The sequence below is a fragment of the Suricata suricatta genome, chromosome 11, assembly GCF_006229205.1.
Source record: "Suricata suricatta isolate VVHF042 chromosome 11, meerkat_22Aug2017_6uvM2_HiC, whole genome shotgun sequence".
Taxonomy (NCBI): domain Eukaryota; kingdom Metazoa; phylum Chordata; class Mammalia; order Carnivora; family Herpestidae; genus Suricata; species Suricata suricatta.
The window spans coordinates 56,285,725-56,302,449 of NC_043710.1; the positions used below are offsets into that span (position 1 = coordinate 56,285,725).

Here is a 16,725-nt window from a genome sequence, read left to right on the forward strand (position 1 = left end):
ACCAAAGTGACATCTTTCCCATTCCCTGCATCACCCCACCTAGAGATGACTGCTTGAGCTTTTCACTCAAACAGGAATGCCTTTTCTCCAGGTGTCTGAATCCAAGCCCCAAAAGGGCAACTCAAAATCTGCCTCCTTATAAAACCTTTCCTAATTCCCCACCCAGATGGAATCTCTCTCTTCCCTGACTATGAGTGCTTTATCTAGGGGTACTTCTCATAGTCAACCAGGTATCTGATAGTTGGATACACATCTTGGGAATAAGGATATTGGGACATGGATGTGCCTAGCATACTCCTGGAACACAGTGGTGGACTAGACCATGAATGTCAGGTCAAGGACCATGCTACTCTATCGCTATATCCATGTAATCTAGCATAGGACCTGGTACATAGTAGGTGCATATAGAAATCAGCCGAAATGAACTGGCTTATGAAGGCAATGACCCAAACTTTCACCTCATTATCAACCACCTTCTAACTGGCCACCTAGACTTATGAAATAATTGACTGGGTCGGAGGCCAGTCAATAAACTGAGTTTCTATGTGCAAAGAGAAAGGCAATTGGGATAAATGATATCAAGCAGTCTTTGTTCTCTCTCGTTTGGGCCTCTCTAGACACTCAATTTAGTGCTTATGTATAAATCTGCTTCCTCTCCTCCCCCTCCATCCACACACACACACTTTGAAGCCTATTGAAAAATATGGGAACAATTTCAGCATCTTACCCAGCTGGTGAAGGAACAAGGTCTTTGGTCAACAACTTCAGTGTTACACAGTCAGTCAGACATATAAACAACTGAGTGCAGGTTGCCAGAGGAGAACTGGGTTTGGTCTGACTTCTCTGTTATAATTAATTTATTGTCTCTGTAGGCCTAAGTTTGAGTACTGGCCAAATGTGTGATTTGAACAAATTATTTAACCTGAGCTTCCTTATCTACAAAGTAGAAATAATAATGAGTTCTTGGGGTGCCTGTGTGGCTCAGTTGATTATGTGTCCAACTCTTGATTTCAGCTCAGGTCATGATCTCACAGTTTGTAAGTTAGAGCCATACATTGGGCACTGACAGTTTGGGCTTCTCTTTCTCCTTCTCTCTTTGCCCCTCCCCTGCGCATGCGTGCTCTCTCTCTCTCTCTCTCTCAAAGTAAATAAGTAAACTTTAATAATGAGTCCTTATGAGGAATTATGTAGATAAAACCTTTAGCATGAGTTTGCCACATTGTAAGAACTTAGTTAATGTTGGCTGTCATCATTATAACCATTCCTTCATTCAAGGACTGTATGCTAAAGGTTGCTTTGTACCAGTCTCTGTCCTCTGCTAGCTCACAACCTAGTTGGGCAGCTAGATACACATATGTATCTACTACGTAGCAACGCTGCTGATAGGGATCTGAACACAAACCAATGGAAGCACAAAGGAAGGAAGAGTCAGCTCTACCAGAGGATGTAGCAGGCTTCACAGAGCAGGTGATGCTTGAGTTGTCTTCAGAAACTAGCTGGTAGTTACCAAATTGTTAAGGGCAAAAAGATATGCAGTACATGAGCCAGGAGGCAAGAGGTAGCCTAGCCTGTTCTGAGAACTGCAAACAGTCTAGGTATGACTAGAGTCTGTGGTACAACAGGGGGCTTGATAAGACTGGGCAGGCCATGAAAGATGCCAAGCACCAAAGGAGTGCTGAGTTCATGCCCCCATTAGCAAATTCCAAGTTTTGAGAATTCACACAAAGGGGTGATTCCACTTGGCAGGGGCAAAGTGAGAAGCTTTCAAGGAGGAAGACTTGGAAAACTGACTCAGATAATCACAGGTAAAGGTGGGGAAGTCCTCTCTCTTGTACACTTATTTGGGCAGTCAATAAAACCTATGGATTCTATCTCCTTAATATCTTTCATTCTTGATTCCTTCAACTCATTCGTCATGCAGCAACCCTACCTATCATCTACTGGATACTTCAAACTCCTTAGGAAGGCTTGCAAGGCTTCCCACAGTCTCTCTCCTGCTACCTCTCCAGGCTCATCTGTCACCACACTCTACTGTGCTTCACTCTCCATTCCAACCACACGGACCTGCTTCATCAGTTTTGCAGCTCAGGGGTTGGGAAACTAACACCCCTGAGCCACATCCATCCTGTTGCCTGTTTTGTGGGCCCTCTAAGCTAAGAATAATTTTTATACTTTTAAATGGTTGAAAAAAGATCAAAGACTAATGTGTGAAAATTATGTGCAATTCAAATCTCAGCATCACAAAGTTTTATTGGAGCACAGCCATGCTCATTTGTTTACATAGTATCTATTGCTGCTTTCCTTTGTAACAGCAAAACTGACTGATTATGACAGTTGTGACTAGTTATGATCATACAGACCACAAACCTTAAAACATTCACTGTCTGGTCTCTTACAGAAAAGTTTGGTGGCCCCTATACTAGTTGTTTGGCTATTCAACGTTGCGTCCAAATTTGCTCTCCATAGAATTAAGGGCAGCTTGAAGAAATGAATAGCCTTAGAATCACAGATCACAGAACTTAACAGCTGGCCCAGAATTTACAGAGGGGGAAATTTAAGTCCCAGAGAAGGGAAGTGAGTTGGCCAAGGAGCTATGTCAGAGTAGTGGCACAATCAAGACAAAAAACAACGTCTCCTGACTCTCAGGGCAGGGCTCCAGCTGGGCCTTTTTCAGACCTGTCTGCAGAAAACCAAATCAGGGCAAAGTTAAGCTTTTCTAAATTGACTGCGGAAGAATTCTACTCTTCTGGTGGGAGCCTTTCTGGCAAACAAGAACAGAAGATTCTTAACCTCCTGCATCTGCTGAGTCACATCAAGTTTTATCACACTTCAAAGTATTCATTACTGTGAACTGCAAATTCAGGACTTTTGACAGCTTTATGCTTTTTCTTAGAGAAACCTTGCAAATCATAGAGACAGAAACAAATGATTAGCCAAGAGATTTCCTCTTCTCATTTATATTCCGCACCTTGACTTTGATCTCCTGTCTTATGTAAATAAATTCCCTTGGGTAAGCTTGGGTCTGCTGGATAAATAATCTTTATCAGAAGCTACCAAACTATGAACTGGGACATCTAAGAGTCAATCATGATCAACCATTAGAGCCAAGCTAGTCAGCTGTGGGGGTCATGTCCCCTTCCTATGGCCCACTGGCACTTGAAATAGGGTTTGAAATAGTAAGCCTCAGGAAGACAAGATGCCTGGCACAATGCATGACACACAGGAACTCAAATAACTAATCTTTTAAAAAGTAAAATAACCCCCCAAATGGAAGTTCATAAGAAGTTCCCAGGTCTGTATATCACGGAAATGGTTACCTGTATCTCTAACATCCGGAATCTGTTTTCCATTGTTTATACTAAAATCTTGTATACAATGTTTTTTTTTTCTTTTAAAAATGGCACAAAATTAGACCAGTTGTTGTCAATTTACACTCACTATGTTTTATTGGACTTTCAAGAGCTCTGCTTCCTGGACAAATCTTAGGACTACTCCTGTTCCAAATCACAGTAAATCACTGCTATCCTCAATATGACTTGAAACCAAGGGGGGAAAGTACCATTACATTACTACATTCAGTATAACATGTTTTAAGGACTCAAGGACAGGGGCGCCTGGGTGGCTCAGTCGGTTGAGCATCCGACTTCAGCTCCAGTCATGATCTCACAATTCATGAGTTTGAGGCTGCGTCAGGCTCTGTGCTTACAGATCGGAGCCTGGAGCCTGCTTCAGATTCTGTCTCCCTCTCTCTCTGCCCCTCCCCTACTCGTGCTCTGTCTCTGTCTCTCAAAAATAAATTAAAAAAAAAAACATAAAAAGAAAAAAGAACAGAAGAACATATAATCCATTTTAGGAAGCTCGCCATCCTGAGCAGTTAAAGCTTTAAAAACTTTGGCATACAAAGGGCATCAATTCTGAAATGTTCACTCTTGTGGAAGAACTCTCTCTCTCTTTACCAAGACTAAGTGAGGCTTTTGTGAAGAGTGACTGACCCTTCATGTTGGCAGATTAAATAATTTAAGTTATCAGCTTTTTGAGGTCAACCCCAAGGTGTATGACACACAGACATTCTGCTGAGATTTGAATCTGAAACCCTTCTACTGAAAGGCCAACATGTGGGGAAGAGTCCACTATTCAGTGAATGAGCCTAGCCAGATGCCAAGCTCCACACTTTGCTCCAACTCTGTTGTTCTCTAATCTCTATGCAAGCAGTGACTCTCAGTGCCATAAGCTTTGTTTCTCTGTGGAAAATGGCTCTAAAGTTTTCATGGAAGTTGAAGAGGTGATTAACTTGAAGTATGAGAACATGCAGAGGAAATATATCGCTACAGGAAACTTAATTTGAGAAAAAGACAAGAATGCAAACTAATTTTTCTATAATTTTCAATCTGTGGTTTAGAGAAGAGCTATGGCTATATAAATGTCAAGATATGCTGTAGGACTCATAGGATTCCTGTTTTATTTCACGGTCACCTCTGGGCCCATAGACTAGGCTTTTAGCCTCATTTATCTGACCCCACTGGAGTAATTTGGCTCACTCAGACCAGGACTGGTCTCTGGAATCAGTCCACAATGCCTCTAGGTCAGCTGATCCAATCTGCTATGTCTAGCACTTAACCTCCAAGGCTTCTCAGCTGCCACTGGATCCAGATCTCCCCTCAATCTTGACTTCCTATAGAACTCTATTTAAACTCACTTTTTTGCACAGACTCCTTTGGCATGATGTTTGGCATTTATTTTCCCAGACCATGCACAATGGTCATAGGTGTGATACAGTGTCACCTATATACCATTGCTGCCACTTACCACGACCCTCACCACCACCACCATCCCTACCACCCTCACCAGAGGACTGCTGTCAAGCAAGAGTCTGGCTGTAAAGGCCCAGAGAGCACCTTCCGAGCAATTGTAATCAGTAGAAACCTCTATATCCATTCCTTATAAGGAAACAAGTGGGCACCAAAAACTCCTTACTTCCAACTTACTTCCAAGAACTTAAAGTCTCCATATTTCACATAGATGGTTTTGATTCCATTAAATGCAAGCTCCAGTTCCTTTAAGGCTGGAAATGTATGAAATGCCTCTACAGGGAAAGGAGAAAGAGAGAATCAGCTACTTGTAAAGACTTAAGAAACAGAGTTAACGGTCATTTACTGGGTTCTCACTGGGTTAGGCCAGGCTTGCAGTCAGGGGCTTTGTACCCACATCCTTTAAATCTCTCACAACCCTGAACAATAGGGATTACTACTCTCATTCTACTGCTGAGAAAATTGAAGCTCGGATAGGCTAAGTGATTTGCTAGAAATGGAATTTCTGGGAAATAAAAGGGCCAAGAATTGAATCTAAGTCTATCTAACTCCGAAGCCCACTTAAAAATTATCTTTGTTACTTCTTATAAGAGTAAAACATGCCTACCAAAAAAAGTTCAGAAATACAGAAAAACAAAAGTTCCCTTGAAATCTCAACACCCAGAGATAACCACTGAAAGTTTCATGTATAATACTCCAGAATTTTTCTCATATGTACAGTGAAATACACACACCTTATTACACAAATAGAATCATACCATACACACTGTACTGTGACTTGCCTTTTCCCCTAACAATATGACTTAAAGACTGTTCCACGTCAAAACAGGTAGATCTTCATAGTGTCTGAGTTATGTTCTACATAATAGACATATTTTAATTTATTTAACCATTCCCTTATTGATATCCTTGAGGCTATCTGGACTAAAAGTAAGAACACTTTTCCCTTTCTGTATGAGAATTGGGCTTTAGGTTAACTTTCTAGCCCTGTTCCCTGGTAACCTGAAACAAATGGTATGTTTACATAGTTAGGCAATATTATTTTGGTAAAAATGATGCCAGACTGGTAAATCACATCTGGACTAGAAGAAACTGGAAATGAACTATAAACATCTGAAGGGGGCACTGTAACTTTGGGCTTCCCTGTGTGTGGTGACTCCCATAATTAGTCATGTCCTTTGCAAGAATTCTAGGAGCCATGTCTATTGAGCATTATAATAGCTATTTGCTTTTGTGGGAAATGAGACATCTAAGCCAGAGTGGCTCTTATGTCTACCCAATGAGAGTCTTGTTGTCTTGGACCTGAGCACAGGCTGCAGAGAACGGCCATGGCTGTGCGAACTGCTGTGAGGGATGCACCAAAGAGCCCTGCAGATGCTGTGCTGCTGGTACACTACATGGAATGAGTTAGAGACTTCTGGTGTCAAGTGGGGGCCTGTAGTTGTGGTGTGAATCAGAATGTTAGTAGAGCCTGAGGAAAAGACTGCTGGTAGGTATTTCAAGATGTTTCCAATGAGCATCCTTGTACAAATTTGTTTCTGTAGGTTAAATTCCTGAAAATGAAAATACTTGATTAAAGGCAAAGACTATTTTAAGAGACACTGCCAAACTGTCTTCCAAAGATGTTGCACCAACTTATTACACTTCTGCCAGTGAATACCAGTATCCATGTCCCCATCAATGGATCAGTCCTTCTCATTTTTGCCAATATTTTATAGGCAAAATATAGGATTTTGATTTCATTTTAATTATTAGTGAGGTTGAACATCTTTTCATACACGTATTGGCCTTTACAAAGCCCATGTTCCTGACAGAACACATTATTTCCTCAAGGACAGGGACTGTATCACATGCTTCTTTAAAGACATCTCTCAAACTCAACATTTAAAAACTGACCTCATCATATTTTCTCCTAAACTCCTCTAATGTTCTCAGTGAACCCCTTTGGTTCCTCTCTCATTCCATGTGTCCATTAGCTACCAAGTCCTGTTATTTCTACCTTATCCTGAATCTCTCTTGCAATCCTCCTCACCTTTACTGCTTAGCTCCTCCCCTGGAGAAAGTGCAATCATCTCCCAGATTTCCTGGCCCCTATCTTCTCCTCTTATCATTTACTTTCCTCATGGCCATCACTGAACCTCTCTACTTACAGAAGTTCCAAGGCTCTCTTCTGCCTGCAGGATTAGGGACGACTCAGGGCTCTTGATACTCTAGTCCCTGCCAACCTTTCTAGAACCCATTTTCACCTACTTACAAGCCTTGCAAACATACAAAGCCTCTTCAGGGTCCTGATCAGGCACTGCTGTCTCACATCTGCTCCAATGGCCTGAAATACTTTCTAATTCCTGAGGTGCTTCTGTTCATTTCTTAGGTCTCTGCTAGGTGCCCCCCTCCTCAGAAGTTTCTCCAAACACTATGGTTGATGTCCCTGCTTATATGCTTGCATATCATTTTCTGATTCCCTGTATCACTGCATTTACCATATCCTGCTATAATTGTCTGCGTCTGAACCCATTTTCCCCAACAAACTGTAAGCTCACCAGAACAGGAACTGGATCCATTCATTTCTAAAGGCCAAGCACTCACATAGTCCCGACACCCAGCAGGGGTCGCTGTGGACTTGCTGACTGAACGAGAAGCCTTTATGCTCCTATAGAAATTCTTACAGGCTTAAAAACATTTTTATATACCTACCTCATCTCACCCGACAAGGCATCCTGCCGAGGGGAGGAAGAAAGGAATGAAATTGTCTCCATTTACAGAAAGAGAAGCAGCAGCTCACAGAGAAACGCTCTAAGTAGGTAGTGTCAGCTCTAGGCTGAAATCCCAGTCCATGGGTTCTGCAGAACCCAGCCTGTCACACTCCAAAAGAGATGAGCAGCCAGGCATGAATGGACTGACAGGTAAGTTCTAATATGAGCGACTGGCTGTGCTGGCTAAGATGCAGAAGGTATTTTTCAGGAAGAAAAGCTTACCTAAAGGCAGCAGGTTTTCTGAGGCATTGATGTAAATCACTGAGTGAAAATGCTTGAAGTCCTTTTCCTTAGCCTGTAGGAAAGCATTTCAAAAGAACACAAGATTTGTTCCCTGCCTAGAGGCCTTGCCAAAGCTCCAGAACTGCTGTCAGTGGAGCAAAGACCTACAGGGATAAGCTATATTCTTAGCAAAGAGCACCCACTTGCTGATGGCCAGAATGACTTTTCTGCTTCTACTTTTTTCTATCATGAAATAGTTCATATCTACAGAAAAGCTTAGAGAATGAAACTCTGAAGATCATTGTAACCACTATCCACCTTTAATATGAAGATTATGCTGTCTTTGCTTCAAATTTCCTTAAAGAAAAATACAATAGAGTTGACGACGCCCTCCAGTCCCATATTCTTTTTGTTTGTTTTTGTTTTTTTAAATAGTTTCTTGTCAAATTGGTTTCCATAGAACACCCAGTGCTCTTCCCCACAAGTGCCCTCCTCCATTACCGCTACTTCCGTTCCCCCTCCCCCTCCCCCTTCAACCCTTGGTTCGTTTTCAGTATTCAATAGTCTCTCAGGTTTTGCGTCCCTCTCTCCCCCCAACTCTTTCCCCCTTCCCCTCCCCATGGTTCTCCATTAGGTTTCTCCTGTTAGACCTATAAGTGCAAACATATGGCATCTGTCCTTCTCTGCCTGACTTATTTCGCTTAGCATGATATCCTCGAGGTCCATCCACTTTGCTACAAATGGCCATATTTCATTCTTTCTCATTGCCATATATATATATATATATATATATACACACATACATATACATACACCACATCTTCTTGATCCACTCATCAGGTGATGGACATTTAGGCTCTTTCCATGTTTTGGCTATTGTTGACAGTGCTGCTTTGAACATCGGGGTACATGTGCTCCTATGTGTTGGCACTTCTGTATCCCTTGGATAAATCTCTAGCAGTGCTATTGATGGGTCATAGGGGAGTTCTATTGATAGTTTTTTGAGGAACCTCCACACTGTTTTCCAGAGAGGCTGCACCAGTTTACATTCCCACCAAAGTGTAGGAGGGTACCCGTTTTTCCACATCCTCACCAGTCTCTTGATTTGTTCATTTTAGCCACTCTGGCTGGCATAAGGTGGTATCTCAGTGTGGTTTTGATTTGTATTTCCCTGATGATGAGTGATGCTGAGCATCGTTTCATGTGCCTGTAGGCCATCTGGATGTCCTCTTTGGAGAAGTGTCTGTTCATGTCTTCTGCCCATTTCTTCACTGGATTATTCGTTTTTCAGGTGTAGAGTTTGGTGAGTTCCTTGTAGATTTTAGATACTAGCCCTTTATCTGATATGTCCTTTGGAACTATCTTTTCCCATTCTGTAGGTTGCCTAGTAGTTTTCTTGGTTGTTTCCTTTGCAGTGCAGAAGCTTTTTATCTTGATGAGGTCCTAACAGTTCATTTTTGCCTCCATTTCCCTTGCCTTTGGGGATGTGTCAAGTAGGAAATTGCTGTCGTTGAAGTCAAGGAGGCTGTTTCCTACTTTCTCCTCGAGGGTTTTAATGGTTTCCTGTCTCACATTCAGGTCCTTCAGCCATTTTGATCTTATTTTTGTGTATGGTGTAAGAAGGTGGTCTAGTTTCATTCTTCTGCATGTTGCTGTCCAGTTCTCCCAGCACCACCTGCTAAAGAGGCAGTCTTTTTTCCAATGGATACTCCTTCCTGCTTTGTCAAAAATTAATTGGCCATACATTTGTGGGCCAAGTTCTGGGTTCTCTATTCTGTTCCATTGGTCTATGTGTCTGTTTTTGTGCCAATACCATACTGTGTTGATGATGACAGTTTTGTAGTAAAGGATGCCTCCCGTTTGGGTTTTCTTCTTCAATATTACTTTGGCTATTCGGGGTCTTTTGTGGTTCCATACAAATTTTAAAATAGCTTGTTCTAGCTTTGAGAAGAATGCTGGTGCAATTTTGATGGGGAGTGCATTGAATGTGTAGATTGCTTTGGGTAGTAATGACATTTTCACAATGTTTATTCTTCTGATCCAAGAGCATGGAATGTTTTTCCATTTCTTTGTGTCTTCTTCAATTTCTTTCATAAGTTTTCTGAAGTTTTCATCATATAGGTCTTTTACATACTTGGCTAGATTTATTCCTAGGTATTTTATGGTTTTTCATGCAATTGTGAATGGGATCAGTTTCTTGATTTCTCTGTTGCTTCATTATTGGTGTATAGGAATGCAACCAATTTCTGTACATTGATTTTGTACCCTGAGACTTTACTGAATTCATTCATCAGTTCTAGAAGGCTTCTGGTGGAGTCAATTGGGTTTTCCATGTAGAGTATCATGTCAAATGCGAAAAGTGAAAAGTGTGACTTCTCTGCCAATTCTGATGTCTTTTATTTCCTTTTGCTGTCTGACTGCTGATGCTAGGACTTCCAGCACTATGTTAAACAGTGGTGAGAGTGGACATCCCTGTCATGTTCCTGTTCACTGGGGAAAGCTCTGTTTTTCCCCATTGAGGATGATAGTAGCTGTGGGCTTTTCATAAATTGCTTTTATAATGTTTAGGTACGTTCCTTCTATTTCAACTTTCTCAAGGGTTTTTATTAAGAAAGGGTGCTGTATTTTGTCAAATGCTTTTTCCACATCTATCGACAGGATCATATGGTTTTTATCTTTTCTTTTGTTAATGTGATGTATCACATTGATGGATTTGTGAATATTGAATCAGCCCTGTAACCCAGGAATGAATCGCACTTAATCATGATGGATACTTTTTTTTTTAATATGTTGTTGAATTCGATTTGCTAGTATCTTGTTGGGTATTTTTGCATCTGTATTCATTAAGGATATTGGTCTGTAGTTCTTTTTGGCTGGGTCTCTGGTTTGGGTATCAAGGTAATGCTGGCTTCATAGAATGAGTTTGGAAGTTTTCCTTCTATTTCTATTTTTTGGAATAGTTTGAGAAGAATAGGTATTAGCTCTGCTTTAAATGTCTGGTAGAATTCCCCTGGGAAGCCATCTGGCCCTCGGCTCTTATTCATTGAGAGATTTTTGATAACAGATTCTATTTCTGCATTGGTTATCAGTCTATTCATGCTTTCTATCTCTTCTTGTTTGAATTTTGGTAGTGCATATATGTTTAGGAATTTGTCCATTTCTTCTGGGTTGTCTAGTTTGTTGGCATATAGTTTTTCATAGTAATCTCTAATGATCGCTTGTATTTCTAAGGGATTGGTTGTAATAGATCCATTTTCATTTGTGATTTTGTTTATTTGGGTGCTCTCTCTTTTCTTTCTAAGGAGCCTGGCTAAAGGTTTATCAATTTTGTTTATTTTTTCAAAAAACCAACTCTTGGTTTCATTAATCTGCTTAACTGTTTTTTTTGGATTCAATATTGTTTATTTCTGCCCTGATCTTTATTATTTCTTTTCTTCTGCTGGGTTTGGGGTGCTCTTGCTGCTCCCCTTCTAGTTCTAGAAGGTTCTGTTAGATTTTGAATTTGTGCTTTTTCTAGTTTGTTGAAACAGGCCTGATTGCAATATACTTTTTCTTAGGACTGCCTTTACTGCATCCCAGAGATTTTGGATTTTTGTATTTCCATTTTCATGTGATTCCATATATTTTTAAATTTCTTCTCTAATTGCCTGATTAGCCCAATCATTCTTTAGTAGGGTGGTTTTTACCCTCCACATTTTGGGAGGTTTCCCAGACTTTTTCCTGTGGTTAATTGAAAGTTTCATAGCATTGCGATCTGAAAGTGTGCATGGTATGATCTCAATTCATTTACATTTATGGAGGGCTGCATTATGCCCCAGTATGTTCTATCTTGGAGAATGTGCCATGCACACTCAAAAAGAAGGTGAATTTCCTAACTTCAGGATGCAGAGTTCTAAATATATCTATCAATTCCATCTGTTCCAATGTCTCATTCAAGTCCATTGTTTCTTTAGTGATTTTCTGTCTGGTTGATCTATCCATTGCTGTCAGTGGAGTATTAAAGTCCCCTGCAATTAGCACATTCTTATCAATAAGATTGTTTCTGTCTGTGATTGTTTTATGTATTTGGGTGCTCCTGAATTTGGCACATAGATGTTTATAATTGTTAGCTCTTCCTGATGGAGAGACCCTGTAATTATTATATAATGTCCTTCTTCATCTTTTGTTACTGCCTTTAGTTTAAAGTCCAGTTTGTCTGATATAAGTATGGCTACTCTGGCTTTCTTTTGGCTTCCAGCTGCATGATAGATATTTCTCCATCCCTTTACTTTCAATCTGAAGGTGTCTTCAGGTCTAAGGTGAGACTCTTGTAGACAGCAAATAGATGGATTTTGTTTTTTTATCCATTCTGCTACCCTCTGTCATTTGGTTGGAGCATTCAGTCCATTTACATTTGGTGTTATTATTGAAAAATGTGGGTTTAGATTCATTGTGTTCTCCATAGAGTTCATGTTTGTAGTGGTGTCTCTGGTATCTTGTATTCTTTGCAACATTTCCCTCATAGAGTCCCTCTTAGGATTTCTTGTAGGGCTGTTTGGTAGTCATGAATTCTCTCAATTTTGTTTATTTGGGAACACTTTTATCTCTCCTTCTATTCTGAATGACAGGCTTGCTGGATAAAGGATTCTTGGCTGTACGTTTTTTCTGTTCACATTGAAGATTTCCTGGCATTCCTTTCTGGCCTGCCAAGTTTCATTAGATAGGTCTGTAACCACTCTCATAGGTTTCCCTTTGTATGTTAGGGCCCTTTTATCCCTGGCTGCTTTCAGAATTCTCTCTTTATCTGTATATTTTGCCAGTTTTACTATAATATGTCATGCCAAAGGTCAATTCAAATTACATCTTAAGGGGGTTCTTTGTGCCTCTTGAATTTGAATGTCTATTTCTTTCCCGAGATTCAGAAAATTCTCAGTTATAATTTGGTCTAGTACCCCTTCAGGACCTCTCTCTCTTTCTTCCTCTTCAGGAACTCCTATGATATGGATGTTGTTCCATTTGATTTTATCACTCAGGTCTCAAATTCTCCTTTCCTGCTCCTGGATCAATTTCTCTCTCTCTCTCTCTCCTTTTTTTTTTTTTTTTTTGGCTTCCTCTTTTGCTATAACTGTGTCTTCTAATTCACCTATTCTTCTCTCTGCCTCTTCAATCCATGAGGTGGCCACCTCCATTTTATTATTCACCTCATTCTCCTGTCCCATATTCTTCCTCAACTGTATTCTTCTCCCTCTCTCACAGATAACAGCTATCTGGTGATCATCATTCTCATACTTGTTTTATACTTGTATTCTACATATATGTATCCATAAGCCATATGTAGTATTATTTACATGTTTTTAAATACTATATTATATGCAAATCATACTGTAGGCATCATTTTGCAACCTGCCTTTTTCACTCAACACTATGATTTTAAGATTTACTTGTGTTGATACACATAGATCTTTTGAGATTTACTTATGTTACTCATTTTAATTGCTGTATTGTATTATACTACCAATCACTCTTCATATGCCATGGAAGGCCTACAAACCAAAAACATTTGCCATAATTGCAAATACATTGGCTAATGGGGGGCCACAAATGTGGCTCCAGGCTACCTGTTAGCCAATTTAAAGAAAGAAACATGATGCACTATAGGAGTCACAGTGTGTGTTAAGTTAAGAACTAGCATCTTAGGAGAAACATTACCACTCCTGGCATTGAAACTTGAGAGAAATTTCTTCTGATGGGAACTCAGTGTCACCCCATCAGAATTCTATGACAAATTCAAACCAATTCCCATGCTGCTGCTTCCTTTAATTCACCTCACACAGACCAATGGCTTACAGCAAAAGATTGTGTCTGAATGTTGTTTCTACACAGTGAGTCTTTGGCCCTCCCCACCCCCATCCCCCAGGGACTCTGGTGGTACAGTGGACAAACGGCCAGGAACCATCTCAGATCTGGCTCATCACAATCCCATCTCTGCTGGCTCACCCTACCTTGGACAACTTCAGGCCGCTCACATTAATGGTGCACAGGTCTGGTGGCTCCCTTACACAGTGGTGCTTCAGCTGGAACACAGTGCAAAGAGTCAGCTCTCAAGGTCCCAACAAAGTTTATATAATTGGCCAAAACAACAAATGACTCCCTGTTGAGAAAGGCGGCCTGGTACAGTGCAAAGAGCATGGGCTTTGGGGGTTGTCAGAACAGAGCTGCCACCTCAGCCCTTCTACCTCTCAGTTTCCCATCTACAAGATGGAGATAGTCACACTGACTTTATAGCATTCTTAGGAGGATAGCCTTTCCTCTCTGTTCCTTCTCTGTCTTTTCTGAGCCCCACTTTTTCTACCTGGCTCTTTTAAAAAAATCTATATTTCTGAGGCTTTACCAATCTCAATTACATGTATAATAATTTGCTTGGTCATTTGTTCATTCTTTAATTTACTATTTACTAAGCATTATTTGAGCCATGTATTGTGCTAAGTATATCAATACACTTTTTTCTAATCCTAACTAAAGCCTTTGACATAAGTATGATCATTTTCCTTTTTAAATGAGAGAAATAAGGTTAAGAGAGATAAAGTACCTTGCCTAAGGTCCCACAGCTAGTACGTGGTAGATGATTTGAATCCACTCTGTGCTCTTTTGACTATCATATGTTGCCCCTCATAAGTAAAAAAGTTTGAAGAAAATCTCAATGTTGGAGCTTCTATTTGTTTGACCAAACATCATTCTTTTTTCTTTTAATAATTTTATTACGGCATCTATTGTGTTTAGGCATGGAATTAAACATTTAGAATATTCTAGTCACAGAACTTAAAATAGCATGGAAGCCAAGCTGCAAGTATTTATAAATGTGATACTATTTCTATTTTTTTTACAGATTTATTTAAATAATTTCTACACACAACATGCAGCTCGAACTCACAACCCTGAGATCAAGAGTCAGAAGCTCTACTGACTGAGCCAGCCAGGCATCCCTAAATGTGACAAATATTTTAAAGGAGAAATTCAAGATGCTACAGGAGACAATAACAGAAGGCCCTAACCTCCGCATGAAAGTGAGGAAATATTTAGTTGAGAAAGTAATATTTCAGGTAAGACCCAAAAGCTATGTAGGAGTTGGTCCCATGAAAGTGGGTGGCAGGCCTGTGAAAGCTATCAAGGCAAGAAATACACAGGTGCTTTTGAGAGGATGAAAAACAATAAGGGAAGAAAGGCAGCCACTGGATCATTTGGGTCTATACTGCCTGTGTAAAGGAGTGTGGATTTTGTTCTAGTCAGCAGAAAGCTAACAGACTTTTTTTTTTTTTTTTGCAAGAGCTCACAGAAATTTTATGAAAATTGCTTTGTCTGACACACACAGAAAAGATGAGGAGAGACCAATACATCAGACACTATTAATTACCTTCCCTAGAGCTAGTTCTCTACTACTTCCTTATTAGAGAATCACAGTTATTCACACTTCTCTGAGTGGATGTGTCCTTAGGCCCAAGCTCCAAGGATAAGTCCTGACTATCTAATCCAATCTTGGAGGTCATGTTCCCCCAACTAATGACTGTTGGGAGCTTATAATATAGATCTGGCCAATGAAACAAACACTGGCTGCTGGGAGTAGGAGGCCAGTTCTGGGGAGCTCTTTCTTACTTTTGAAAATAGACATCAGACAGTGACAATCCCTTTTGTACCTCTGGATGTCATTCTTTATATGTGATAACTGGAGTTGCTGCAGCCATCTTGGGATCATGAAAGCAACCAGCCCAAGAGGACAAGTTAACATGCTAAGGAAACAAGAGCAGAAATATGAAGGAATCTATTTGGGCCTTTAACAGTAAATTCACCTACCCTGGAATAGCAATGCCCCTGGCTTCTTTTCATGTGAAATAAAAGCATCCTAATTTGTTCAAACTAGTAGGAAATCATTGAATTAGTCTGATAAAAAATGATGGTGGTCCAGATTAGAGTAGAGGCAGTGGAGATGAGGAGAATGCAGATTTGACAACTATTTAATAAAAGTGCCAGGGCTTAGTAGTGGCCAGGAATGGGGTGGTGAGGGAGAGGCAGGTGTTGAGGCTAACCCCAGGCTACTGGCTTGGTGCCATTACTGAGGCAATACAGTGAAGAGAGGTGGGTCTTAGGAAATGGAGTAAGGGGATTGGCACAGTAGTTCAATATGAGATGCCAGTGAAACATTCAAGTAAAAATATCCAGCAGGTAGGTAAGTATCCCATTACTCTGAAAATCACCCTATTGCTTCTGCCATACAAAGGAGCAACATGGTAACAAACCATGTTGATTAATGTGGGAATATATATGTTGTGAGACACAAAAGGGAAAAGAAGACTACTATAGTTAAGTGTTTCTGCCCTTCCTCAGTACTGTTCAGTCCTCCACACCCGCCATGGAACGTGGACATTGCAATGAAGGAAATACCACAGGACTCTGCAAAAAGCTTACACTACCCACTTGAGGTGAGATGCAACCTCAAAGCTGCCTCCTCAAAGCTTTCTTACAACATCTGATCTGTGAAGAAAGCCACCTGTTGAGAACCATTAGTAGAGTCTGAGAACAAAGCAGAATGCCAGAGAGTTCTTCACAGGGAGTTAGGCAAGCTGGACTAGACATTAACATTGGTTTACACAACTTATCTTTCTTTGCCAAGCCACTGAGGCATTGCACAGAGCAGATGTGATTTACCTGTCTGGTCTCCAATACAGCCACCCCTGTCTTCATTGTAACGCCTGCCCTAGGCACTGGGTACTATCTGATCAGCCCCCCTAGACTTCAGTGAGATACTAAACCCAAAGCTCAAAGTTTGTGGAGTGTGGAATTTCCCCAGTCCCCGCATTCCTGGAAAAATCTCCCCAGAGAACAGGAATCTCTACCCTCTACCAGGTGCAGGAATGGGATTTTCAATGTACTGTTCCCCTGACCTACTCCTTTGCCTCTCCAACTCAACG

General features: G+C 40.6%; 1 protein-coding gene across 11 annotated transcripts in view; it reads right to left on the reverse strand.

The window, feature by feature from the left end:
* Positions 1-16,725, reverse strand: part of XRRA1 (X-ray radiation resistance associated 1) — a 57,566-nt gene that overhangs the window by 31,313 nt on the left and 9,528 nt on the right. For 9 of the 11 annotated variants that reach the window (XM_029914510.1, XM_029914511.1, XM_029914516.1 and 6 more), the window contains 3 exons: positions 13,765-13,836; positions 7,784-7,856; positions 4,986-5,083 (listed from right to left, as the gene is read on the reverse strand). The exons of the other annotated variants lie outside the window; for them this stretch is intronic. In XM_029914510.1, the coding sequence (XP_029770370.1) occupies positions 4,986-5,083; positions 7,784-7,856; positions 13,765-13,836 (243 nt within the window). The remainder of the gene's footprint in view (positions 1-4,985; positions 5,084-7,783; positions 7,857-13,764; positions 13,837-16,725) is intronic. 11 annotated transcript variants of the gene reach the window in all.